The following is a 13758-nucleotide window of genomic DNA, read 5'->3' on the forward strand; positions in this document are numbered from 1 at the left end:
TGAGTGAGGAATGGATTGAAGAACAGACTTGAACAGGGTTATATTGATGGATACACTGTAGGACACACCCTGGTAGAATGCATAGGCTACTGCTAGAGTAGTTGAATGTGACATCAATGATTCTCTGTAAATGAGGACATTAATCAATAGTGATTGGCCAAGAAGGTCTGCAGCAGATAACCATCTTGGAGAAATGAACAGCATAATTTTTTTATGGCCATGTAAAAGCTCTATTAAATGCTCAGAGAAAGGTTAGCCAGGCAACAAATGTTCGCACAAAGTCAATATTACTAGCAGTGAATGTCCATAACATTAGTCCCTCACCACAGACTCAAAGGGTCCTATAGATAGATTTTGAATGTCTCCAATTTCAGAGAACCATTACAGTTGGAAAGGGTTTTAAGATAAGTATAAGCCAATTAATGTCAATAATGTCATTGTTAAATTGAAATCCCACTCAATACAGTAAGATCTACATTTCATAGAGGCAAAAGGGTCAAGACGTGTAGCACTATGCCAACTTTGCTGCCTCTTCCCTCGTCTGTGTGAACTGAAATGGGTATTCAGACATAAAATGACCTGAGAAGCACTTACCATGTGGAGATACAGGGTTGGGTAGGTTACTTTCTAAATGTGATCTGTTAAAGTTCCCTGTCCAAAATTGAAATCAGCAACGTCATTTTTAGATGACCCAAACTCAGGATCCATCAAACGCATTTGGAGTGTCATTATATTGGTCTCTGACTTGTGGTCAGACTCGCTCAGGTGGAAAAAACTTAAACTTGCGCCTTTTTTCAATGCTGAATTGAATGTCATTGAGAAAACAGAAAGGTGTCAATGTATATTTTACGCAAACATCCTTTCTGAATTGAAAAGTAATCAAAGAAGTAATCATCTATTTTTTTCAAAAGTAGATGTAATCTGATTACAATATTTTTGCTTGTAATATAACAGATTAGGTACAACATTTTTGTAATCAGATTACATGTAAACTGAATATATGTAATCAATTACTCCACCAACCCTGTGGAGTTGTAAATGTAGTTTTCCCAATACTGGTATGAGGAGAAGCACTGGGATTATAGGTAACACAATGAACACTTTCTGACCATTGTACGAGAGAAGTATGCTCTTCACACACATATTGTGCATATTGATTTACTCTGTCATAAACATCTATTACTTGAAGAGAGTGCTGAGACAAATGGCTCCTTCACAAAGGGGTTGCATGGTGGCTCAAGTTGTATTGCGGATGCATTATACCAGAGATGCTCTTTCTTCACATACTGTCCCGCTTTCATGTAGCTTTTTGAAATCTATTCACCAGGCCTTTCTCTGAGCCTCCTTTAGTGAAGAGAATTGTAGTCAATACAGGCCTCCAATAAAAATAAAGACGTTTGAATGGTCATGAAAGCTGGTTGCATGAAAGAAAGTGGTTGTTAAGTTAGTAGGTGCTTTGGGTCCATCTATAATTTCCTCATATAATACCCCTCCCTACCTATGTGAGGCAAGCTCTTCTTCATAAAAGAGAGACTCATCAATAAAAAGGCCACAGAGGATTCGTTTTCTGCACTGTAGTGTAAGAAATAGGGACAGAGGAATATACTTTCACCAGCTGAATACTACATGGGTTTACCACAATATGCGTACAATATCAAAACAGTATTAGTTTTCTGTATTGATATTTTATACAGAACATTTTTACAATTGCACATCCTCTAGGTTAACATTTGCAATTAAACATGTTTATTCCAGACAGAAAGACACCTCCATGGCATTGTACATTATCTTGTCTTGTGTCTCAAAGCACAAGACGAGAGATCCAACAGAAGAACATGTGACAAAAACAAATGGCGTGAGCCCCATGTCTATATCATAGGATTATCAACATGCCATACAGGAAGTTGTTCTAATACTTAAAAGAAGTGGAACATTGTTTCCCGGATTCAAGTCAAAGACTAAAGATTCTATTGGTACACATGACAGACCAGAGTAGTTGAACAAGTTTCTAGACACAAGCATTTCGCTACACCACAAGCATTTCGCTACACTCACATTAACATCTGCTAACCATGTGTATGTGACCAATAACATTTGATTTGATTTCGACTGGAAACACCTAGGCCAAAGTAATAGAACAGATCATCTGAAAGGTGAAGATTTTAAATATTTTCTTTTGATTGGCTATATTGCTAAACTGTTAGTTAACATAAGTCTACCAGATGAATAAAAATACAGTACTTTCAGACTGTTTCCATCTCAGAGTTGAATTGTAAATCCTAGCCCTTGATGACTTTATGAGTGAACTGACTTTCACCTAAACCCCCCACTTCTTGCAATTCTATGGATTAGTCTACACCACTCGGTTTAAGCCCTGCTCCAGTTCTCAGAGTTTCCCAGGTGTCAAACCTATTTCAAATTGAGGGCAAAAGCAAAATGACCTTGTAAGGTTGTTATTCATGTAAAAATGAATAAGGCAGATATTACTTTAGATACCCTCTTGTACAGCACATGCTCTGGATTTTCTGGTCACTAAATAGTGTAAAAAGGCATCATAACAGTATTCTGGAAACATTGTAACCCATTGCAAGTAGGTAGCATCTCAATTGTCACAATATGTTGTTAGATGCAATTACAAATCATTCACAACTAAATGCCATTGATTCCTTCATATGTTTGTTAATCTTACACTATATATTCGATTATATATAATTGTCCATCTTATATAAAATGTGTGTCTACTATGATGAGAGATGACAAAATCTATTGTACACAATGTTTTTAACATTTCAATATTTAAATCAAAAGAAAGATTGACTTTCATCAGTCCCACAAGTACATTGTAACAATATTTCTCTCCACTCAAAGAGTGTATCATTTTCTACTGGTGAATGTATCATATCCTACAATAGTTATATCTGTTAAGTATTGATAAACCCTTTTTTAAATTAAGACATTTTTGAAAAAAGGAAGAACTGTTGTTATTGATATGTTTTACAAAAAATAACGAGTTTTGTTATAATCTCTCAAAAAAGAAAGTACTGTCTTAGGTAAAGGAAAGTACAGAGGTCCAGAACAAAAGTTGGCATACAAGACAACTAAGATTCGCTGAAGAAATCTCTCTACCACCCCAGAATAATACACCCAGAGGAGTTACCGCCATCCATCCCTTTATCACCCCCTCTTCTACTCCTCTCCATCCCCCATAGGCTAGCGACAGCCTCTCATGGGGCTTCCTTGGCTCCTTCCTCCACCGTGAGGCCTTCCTCCTCCCTCCCCAACTCTCTCTCCAGCTCCTCCACCATCTCCTCCACCAAGTCCAGCTCCTCAAAGGAAGAGCCGCTGCCCACTGACTCGCTGGAGCCCCTGTCCCTGTGCTCCGTGTCGTCGATGGGCTCCGTGTGTTCCTCGGCCTGCCCCTGCTCGTCCCTGTCCCCCTGGTCCCTGTGGGGCAGTGAAGGGGGCAGTGAGGGGGCTGGAGACGTCTCTGTGTTCTCTGACTGCACCTGGCCTCTCATAGTGCTGCTGACATCACTGTGGGTCATTGCACCTGCAACCACAGGAAGAGAGGTGTGAAGTGACACGGCGAATTGAAAACGTCGTTTTCAAGAGTGAGAGAAAGGCAAGAGAGGAAGAGAGGGAGAAAGAAAGAGAGTGTAGACAGAGGCACAGCGTTGGCATCCTGACAAGATACTGTCCTTAATCTATGTGGTTGGGATTCTTCCAGCTGCAAGCTAAATAATTACATCAACAACTATAAAAAGAGGAAAAGACAAAAGATACAATTAGAGAAAGCAAGCTACAAGTACAAACTTTACCCTGTACATTTAATCAGTAAGGACTGAGGGGTGTAGTATATTGGCCATTATAAACCAGGTAGTCTGGCTCCTGGATGCTGATTGACTGAAAGCTGTGGTATATCGTACATTATAAACTGGGTGGTTACGTTGGTAACCAGATTATAATAGCAATAAGGCACCTCAGGGGTTTGTGATACTGAAAATGGCCAATATACCGCAGCTAATGTCTGTATGCAGGCACTCCGTGTACTGTCGTGCTTAAGAAGAGCCCTTAGGCGGGATATTTTTAATCAATACGGCCCGAGGTGGTGTGGTATATGGCCAATATACCACGGCTAAGGGCTGTTCGTAGGCACAATGCAACCCAAACTACCCCGTTTATAATTAGACATAGACTTGATATATTCCCGCGTCACTCAACAGCTCACATACAGTAGGAGGTAACTAGCTACATTACAAACAGAGATTTCATTGGTGTTAATGGCATATCTGCAATTTTAGTAATTTTTTAATAAAGGCAGACAAAATTGGGCCAGTTTGAATGTGGGCAGCAACAGGCAACAATAACAGCATTCTCACTCACCCACTTCCTTCCTTCCAGTTGGATGGACTATGAATGAATGAGTGTATGCAAGACTGCAATGCAGATCTCACCTCCGAGAAGCATAGAGGATCTTAGTGAGTGAGGGAATCTTTGATATGCTGGTGTGCCGCTGTAGCCCTGTTCTGTGTATGGATACTGTGTCTGTGTGTGTCTGTGTCTGTGTCTGTGTCTGTGTGTGTGTGTGTGTGTGTGTGTGTGTGTGTGTGTGTGTGTGTGTGTGTGTGTGTGTGTGTACGTATGGCATGTGTCTTGGGCCAGCTCCTGTATTCACAAACCCAGTCACTGAGATGTGCTACTCTTCTGGTATTTAAGGGGAACAACTCATAGTAATAGGTTATTATGGGTTATTACAATCACATCACCCTCATTCTTTATGGGTCATTACAGCAGAATTCTATTCCTTTACTCCCCACCTATTAAGCATTGGTAAGACTGATATCATTGGTCAAAAGGCCCATTCCTACACAGTCAACCACACAGCAATATCAGTCAAACGATATCTAATGATGCCATTCTGCCTGGTTACTCATTTAGTATTTCTCCAACTCACTCCTTTACTGGATGGGAAATGGCCGTGGTTTCTGCTGTCTGGTACAGGAAATAAATAATAAGTGCATTCATCACCAGGATGGGCCATTAGTGTAATGCTACAGAGATAACATGATGAACTGGCCAATAATGCTTTCATAGTAATTAAGATGTGCCAAACGCTGAGCCTGATTCGCCTATGCTCGGCAGTCCTTTCTGATGGATGAATATCCACCAGCGTCTAGTCATGATATCCTCCTAAGCTTGTTATGATCCAAGTGGTTTGTGTGAATGTGTTTGCGGGCGCGTGAATGTGTGTGTGCACGCGCGTGTATAGGTCTAACGGCCCTGGAATGGAGATTAATGAATAATCTTGATCTCTTTCATGGCGAAAAGCTAGTCTGACCTCTGCCATTTCCCCGTCTGTATCGTTTTGGGGCCGGAGAGATGAGTCCCTGCCTATCATGGCTCTCGCTGAAAATTAGCACTGGCGTCTCAATTAGGCCCCAGCTCTGTGGCCATTGTTCAGAAATGGATGGGCTGAAAATAGACACAATTATGTGAGACCTTTTGAGCATTGATTAATGTAAGAAAGAGACACAGCAAACAGCATGCCTCAAATCTCCCCTCCTAAACCATGTCCAAATGTCACTCACACCCAGTGAAGCAGGAGCAAGGCGGCAGGCTTGCTATTCTTCCTCGTGTCTACAGGACAACAACGCCTCCAGTGAGGAATCGGCAACACCAATCAGTCACCTGTATCTCAAACATGTGATCTCTTCATGTAAAAACATAAATCTAAAGCATGTCCATCATCCTACTGTGACAGGTGTGTGATATAGGAGAGCATCCCAGGTTACATAGTCACCAACAGGGAATCACTGACACACACATAGATAATCTTACTTCCCATTCATGTTGATGATGAACCGAAGAAAAGGTTCTTTATTGAAAGGCGATCATTGTTATATTCTATTCTATCTTCCAACAGCCATGGAGAGGTTAATTCATTAAGGAAAGACGGGAGATGAATCTCCTGTCAGCGTCCCAGAAGGGTAACAGGACACCCTGGGCCAGCCTCTCATTACCTTTGACATTTTAGTCATTTAACAGACGCTGTTATCTAGAGCGACTTACAATTAGTGCATTCATCTTAAGATAGCTTGGTGAGACAACCACAAATCACAGTCGTAGTAAGTACACTTTTCCCTCAAAAAAGTAGTTATCAGTAAAGTCTACATAGAGCCATGACGACATAGAACTCTATTCCACATCAGGTAACTGATGCAAGCAGTAGAATCAGATTTTAAAAAACAGATAAAAAGACAACAGCGGGGACTGTGAAGAAACACAAACATACTGTAGGCACAGACACACGCATACACACACATGGTAACATACACACTATAGACACACGTATAGGGCTGTTGCAGTGTCCGTATTACCGCCACACCAGCGGACACGAGTCATGAAGGCAGTCAAATCAAATGTTATTTGTCACATACACATGTTTAGCAGATGTTATTGCGGGTGTAGCGAAATGCTTGTGTTTCTAGCTCCTACAGTGCAGTAATATCTACCAAGTAGTATCTAACAATTTCACAACAATACACACAAAAAACACAAATCTAAAGAAAATGAATGGAATTAAGAATATATAAATATTTGGACGAGCAATGTTAGAGCGGCATAGACTAAAATAATGTCGAATATAATACAGTTTATACAGCTGAAGTCGGAAGTTTACATACACTTAGGTTGGAGTCACTAGAACTTGTTTACCAACCACTACACACATTTCTTGTTAACAAACTATAGTTTTGGCAAGTCAGTTAGGACATCTATTTTGTGCATGACGCAAGTAATTTTTCCAACAATTGTTTACAAGCCGGAAGTTTACATACACCTTAGCCAAATACATTTAAACTCAGTTTTTCTGACATTCCTGACATTTAATCCAAGTAAAATTTTTTTATTTTATTTATTTTAAGAATGTGAAATGTCAGAATAATAGGAGAGAGAATTTTTTATTTCAGCTTTTACTTCTTTCATCACATTCCCAGTGGGTCAGAAGTTAACATGCACTCAATTAGTATTTGGTAGCATTGCCTTTAAATTGTTTAACTTGGGTCAAACGTTTCGGGTAGCCTTCCACAAGCTTCCCACAATAAGTTGGGTGAATTTTGTTCCCATTCTTCCTGACAGAGCTGGTGTAACTGAGTCAGGTTTGTAGGCCTCCTTGCTCACACACGCTTTTCCAGTTCTGCCCACAGATTTTCTATAGGATTGAGGTCAGGGCTTTGTGATGGCCACTCCAATACCTTGACTTTGTTGTCCTTAAGCCATTTTGCCACAACTTTGGAAGTATGCTTGGAGTCATTGTCCATTTGGAAGACCCACATGCGACCAAGCTTTAACTTGCTGACTGATGTCTTGAGATGTTGCTTCAATGTATCCACAATTTTCCTACCTCATGATGCCATCTATTTTGTGAAGTGCACCAGTCCCTCCTGCAGCAAAGCACCCCCACAACATGATGCTGCCACCCCCGTCCTTCACGGTTGGGATGGTGTAATTCGGCTTGCAAGCCTCACCCCTTTTCCTCCAAACATAACGATGGTCATTATGGCCAAACAGTTGTATTTTTGTTTCATCAGACCAGAGTACATTTCTCCAAAACGTACGATCTTTGTCCCCATGTGCAGTTGCAAACCGTAGTCTGGCTTTTTTAATGGAGTTTTTGGAGCGGTGGCTTCTTCCTTACTGAGCAGCCTTTCAGGTTATATCGATATAGGACTTGTTTAACTGTGGATATAGACACTTTTGTACCTGTTTCCTCCAGCATCTTCACAAGGTCCTTTGCTGTTGTTCTGGGATTGATTTGCAGTTTTCGCACCAAAGTACATTCATCTCTAGGAGACAGAACGCGTCTTCCTGAGCGGTATGACGGCTGCGCGGTCCCATGGTGTTTATACTTGCGTACTATTGTTTTTACAGATGAACGTGGCGTTTGGAAATTTCTCCCAAGGATGAACCAGACTTGTGGAGGTCTACAATTTGTTTTCTGTGGTCTTGGCTGATTTCTTTTGATTTTCCCATGATGTCAAGGCACTGAGTGTGAGGGTAGGCCTTGAAATACACCTCCAATTGACTCAAATGATGTCAATTAACCTATCAGAAGCTTCTAAAGTCATGACATCATTTTCTGGAATTTTCTAAGCTGTTTAAAGGCACAGTCAACTCAGTGTATGTAAACTTCTGACCCACTGGAATTGTGATACAGTGAATTATAAGTTAAATAATCTGTCTGTAAACAATTGTTGTAAAAATTACTTGTGTCATGCACAAAGTAGATGTCCTAATCGACTTGCTAAAACTATAGTTTGTTAAGAAATTTGTGGAGTGGTTGAAAATCAAGTTTAATTGACTCCATCCTAAGTGTATGTAAACTACCGAATTCAACTGTACATCTGAGATGTGTAGTGCAAGATATGTAAACATCATTATTAAAGTGACTAGTGATCCTTTTGTTAGAGTGGACAATGATTTCAAGTCTGTATGTAGGCAGCAGCCTCTCTGTGTTAGTGATGGCTGTTTAACAGTTTGATGGCCTGGAGATAGAAACTATTTTTCAGTCTCTCAGTTCCAGGTTTGATGCACCTATACTGACCTCACCTTCTGGATGGTAGCGGGGTGAACAGGCAGTGGCTCAGGTGGTTGTTGTCCTTGATGATCTTTTTGGCCTTCCTGTGACATCGGGTGCTGTAGGTGTCCTGGAGGGCAGGTAGTTTGCCCCCAGTGATGTGTTGTGCAGACCGCACCAACCTCTGGAGAGCCCTGCGGTTGTGGGAGGTGCAGTTGCCATACCAGGCAGTGATATAGCCCGACAGGATGCTCTCAATTGTGCATCTGTAGAAGTTTGAGGGTTTTGGGTGACAGGCCAAATTTCTTCAGCATCCTGAGGTTGAAGAGGCGCTGTTGCGCCTTCTTCACCACACTGTCTGTGAGGATGGACCATTTCAGTTTGTCCGTGATGTGTACGCTGAGGAACTTTCCAGCTGTCCTGTCGATGAGGATAGGGGAGTGCTCCATCTGCTGTTTCCTGAAGTCCACGATCTTCTCCTTTGTTGACGTTGCGTGAGAGGTTGTTTTCCTGACACCACACTCCGAGGGCCCTCACCTCCTCCCTATAGGCTGTTTCGTCATTGTTGGTGATCAAGTCTACTACTGTTGTGTCGTCTGCAAACTTGATGATTAAGTTGGAGGCATGCGTAGTCACGCAATCATGGGTGAACAGGGAGTACAGTAGGGGGCTGAGCACACACCCTTGTGAGTCCCCGGTGTTGAGGATCAGTGAAGTGGAGGTGTTGTTTCCTACCTTCACCTCCTGGGGGCGGCCAGTCAGGAAGTCCTGGACCCCGTTGCACAGGGCGGGATTCAGACCCAGGGCCTCGAGTTTAATGCTGAGCTTGGAGGGTACTATGGTGTTGACTATGAGCTATAGTCAATGAACAGCATTCTTACATATGTATTCCTCTTGTCCAGATGGGATAGGGCAGCGTGTAGTGCGATGGCATCGTCTGTGGATCAATTGGGGCGCTAAGCAAATTGAAATGGGTCTAGGGCATTGGTGCCCAGGACGTCGATCGAGGTCGACCGGTCGATTGGGAACATCTTTCTAGTAGACCGCATAAACGTTTTCAAAATGTATGCACAAAAAAATATATATTTGGGCAATTCACAGTGTGTCACGCCCTGACCAGGTGAACTCAGTATTTTGGGTCAGGGTGTGTCATGTTGGGTATTTTTCCTTGGTTTGTTTTCTATGTTAGCGTTATAGCCTTGTGTTAGCTCTATGTGGTTTATTTCTATGTTGGGTTCTGTCGATTCCCAATCAGAGACAGCTGTCGCTAGTTGTCTCTGATTGGGATCACATTTAAGTTCCTTTTTTCCCCACGCTGTTTGTGGGGTGTTGTCTCTTTGTTTTTGAGCAGTTAACGTATCGGCATTTTCTTGGTTTTGTGTACGTGTTTATTTCAGTGTAAAGAATAAACATGTGTTCGCTCCCAGCTGCGTTTTGGTCCGCTTCCTCATCACCCGACGACAATCGTTACACAGTGTTACCATTGAGTCTGCTTAAAGATAATGAGGTCCACAGCTCTGAAGCACCGTATGCTTTTCTTACAGGTTAGCTTCTTTCTCGAATATTAGTGTACAGCCAAAATATAAAAAAACTGCTTGATTGACATAAAAATTGGACCAACCCGCAGCACTATAGTTGCTACATTTGTTTTCCAAACTGTCACTACCATAGCAACCATCTGCAGTTAGTACGTTTACATTTCCATGCTTGCGAGACCTGTAACAGAATATTCTTTGTTGTTCCAGTGGTGGTTATTTTTTTTACTACTTTTTTTCTATGAAGTTGCGGTTAGGTGTTTAACATGAGTGCTGGACCAAGCAGCAAGAAACTGAAAATCTACCACTTTTCACCACAACAAATTCAAAATGTGTGTCTGATCTGCCATTCAAACATAGCTCTTGCTAAGAAGGGAAATGTCGAGAGGCATTTCAAAACTGTTCACAAGAAATATGAAAGTGACTTTCCAGCTAAAAGTGAACTACGTAAAAGAAAAGTAAAAGAGTTGAAGTCTCAACTAGCTGCCCAACAATCGATCTTTACAAGGCCCAGCTCAAAATTGCATACTAGCAAAGCACAAGAAACCATTCCAGGATGGAGAAATGGTAAGAGGCCTTTTTAGAGGCAGCAGAATCATTGTTTGATGATTTCAAAAATAAATCAGAAATCATTTCCGCTATTAAGGATATTGAGCTATCCAGAAATACTGTTACACGGCGCTGTGAAATGGTGGATGAGGATTTGAGGGAGCATCTTAAAAAATACATAAATGAGTGCGTGTTCTTTCACTTTAATTTGATGTGGCGACAGACGTGATCGACACATCTCAGTTTTGCATTTTCATCAGAATGGTGTTTGAAGATATGACTGCCAGAGGAACTACTCAAAATCATATAGTTGAAAGGAAAATCTCAACGGGAGGACATTTTTGTGACATTCAAGGACTTTATTAATAGCACTCAGTTACCCATTTACAAACCTGTGTAATGGAGCACCAGCCATGACTGGCCGCATCAATGGGTTCATCAAGTCAAAATACCGGTCCCCTCTAAGCGATGATCACCTGGACACATGCTTGAGGCTAGCAATCAGTAGCTACAAACCAGACTATGCAAAGCTTGCTGACAGCATCATCCAATCAATAAAGTGAAATGTTATTTAATATTGGCGGGGGCAGAGGAGGGGGAAGACCGCGTTAGGAAGAGGGTGGAAAAAGTAGATCCTATGTAACTAAAGTCTGGGCACCCCTGGTCTAGGGTGTCAGGTAAGGTTGAGGTGATATGATCCTTGACTAGTCTCTCAAAGCACTTCATGACGACAGAAGTGAGTCCCACGGGGCGATAGTCATTTAGTTAATTTACCTTTGCTTTCTTGGGTACAGGAACAATGGTGGACATCTTGAAGCATGTGGGGATTGCAGACTGGGATAGGGAGAGATTGAATATATCTGTAAACACCCCAGCCAGCTGCTCTGAGGACGCGGCTAGGGACGTCTGTGCCCGGCAGCCTTGCGAGCGGTTAACACACTTAAAAATCTTACTCACGTCGGCCACGGAGAAGGAGAGCCCACAGTCCTTGGTAGCGGGCCACGTCGGTGGCACTGTGTTATCCTCAAAGCGGGTGAAGAAGGTGTTTAGCTTGTCCGGAAGCAAGACATCAATGTCCGCGACATGGCTGTAGTAGTCCGTGATTGTTTGTAGATTGTTTGTAGACCCTGCCACATACGTCTCGTGTCTGAGCTGTTGAATTGCGACTCCACTCTGTCTCTATACTAACGTTTTGCCTGTTTGATTGCCTTATGGAGGGAATAACTACACTGTTTGTACTCGGCCATATTCCCAGTCACCTTGCCATGGTTAAATGCAGTGGTTCGCACTTTCAGTTTTGCGTGAATGCTGCCATCTATCCACAGTTTCTAGTTAGGGTAGGTTTTAATAGTCACAGTGGGTACAACATCTCCTATACAATTCCTGATAAACTCAGTCATCGTATCAGTGTATTCGTCAATGTTATTCTCGGAGGCTACCCGGAACATATCCCAGTCTGCGTGATCAAAACAATCTTGAAGCGTGGATTGGTCAGACCAGTGTTGAATAGTCCTTAGCACGGGTACTTCCTGTTTGAGTTTCTGCCTATAGGAAGGAAGGAGTATAATGGAGTCATGATCAAATTTGCCAAAGGGAGGGCCTTGAAGGATCCCAGAAGTTGGAGTAACTGTGGTCGAGTGTTTTAGCAGCGTGAGTACTACAGTCAATGTGTTGATAGAAGTTCGGTAGCGTTTTCTTCAAATTTGCTTTGTTAAAATCCCCAGCTACAATAAATTCAGCCTCAGAATATGTGGATTCCAGTTTGCATAAAGTCCAGTGAAGTTCTTTGAGGGCCGTCGTGGTATTGGCTTGAGGGGGAATATACACGGCTGTGACTATAACCGAAGATAATTATCTTGGGAGGAAATACGATCGGCATTTGATTGTGAGGTATTCTAGGTTGGGTGAACAAAAGGACTTGAATTCGTGTATGTTATCACAATCACACCATGAGTAGTTAATCATGAAACATATCCCCCCCACCCTTATTCCTCGAGAGATATTTATTCCTGTCTGCACAATGAACTGAGAACCCAACTGGCTGTACGGACTCAGACAGTATATCCCGAGAGAGCCATGTATCTGTGAAACAGAGTATTTTAGAATCCCTGATATCTCTGGAAGGAAATCCTCGCCCTGAGCTCGTCAACTTTATTATCCAGAGACTGAACATTAGCGAGTAATATACTCGGAAGTGGTGGGTGGTGTAGAAGTCCACTCCAAATACCTCTTCTCCGCTGGTGGTGTTTTGCATCAGCTTCTGGAATGAGTTCAATTGCCCTGGGGGGTACGAACAAAGGATCTGATTCAGGAAAGTCATATTCCTGGTCGTAATTCTGGTGAGTTACCGTCGCTCTGATATCCAAAAGTACTTCCCTGCTGTATGTAATAACACCCCAAAAATGTTGACCTAATAATGTAAGAAATAACACAATAAAAAACAAAATACTGCAAAGTTGGCTAGGAGCTAGAAGCACGGCTGTCCTATCTGTCGGTGCCATTTTCATTTGGACCAATTAGTCACGGTAATTAGGCTTCTCCAAGCTCTGATGCTGCTGCTGGTCATTAGTAGCCTACCAAACTTGCTAACTGCCTGGTACTCTGCACTCTATTGTCGCTCAAATCACTCTGACATCAATGCAAATGTATTTAAAAATGTTGTCAAACACTTCATGAGAGCCCATAAGCTCATGTTGCACAACATTTCTATAGGCTATGCAATTGCGCGAGAAAACAGAGTATTGGCCTCTACTAAAAAGAGGATCCCATCAGCTTTCTATAGGCTAGGCCTACTATATTTATTTCTCAACTTTGCTTATATTTACAACTGGAGTATAGCTTACCTGGCTGGCATGAAAATAAACCAAGGGGAAAAGCTTCCTCCATTCGCTATTTAAGTGCATAGATGACATGTATTTTTTCCGCTGCCCTGGTTTCGATACAGGTGCATGATAAATGGTCCATCCTAAATCAAAACAAATTTCACACATATATTATTTAGTATATGTAAAGATTAAATCAAGAATAGTCTGATGAGTGACAATATTAGCCTATCAATTGTGAATTATATATAATCACTTGTGAATGATGCCCACCATA

At 41.8% G+C, this 13758-nt stretch overlaps 1 protein-coding gene across 1 annotated transcript in view; it reads right to left on the reverse strand.

Moving 5' to 3' along the window:
• Window positions 1-1723: 1723 nt before the first annotated feature.
• The window catches only part of LOC106565575 (testis-expressed protein 264), a 202897-nt gene continuing 190862 nt past the window's right edge, over window positions 1724-13758 (reverse strand). The window contains exon 4 of the mRNA XM_014132849.3: window positions 1724-3550. Within this exon, the coding sequence (XP_013988324.3) occupies window positions 3225-3550 (326 nt within the window). The 3' untranslated portion in view covers window positions 1724-3224. The remainder of the gene's footprint in view (window positions 3551-13758) is intronic.

Source organism: Salmo salar, chromosome 12 (assembly GCF_965601325.2).
Source record: "Salmo salar chromosome 12, fSalSal1, whole genome shotgun sequence".
NCBI lineage: Eukaryota > Metazoa > Chordata > Actinopteri > Salmoniformes > Salmonidae > Salmo > Salmo salar.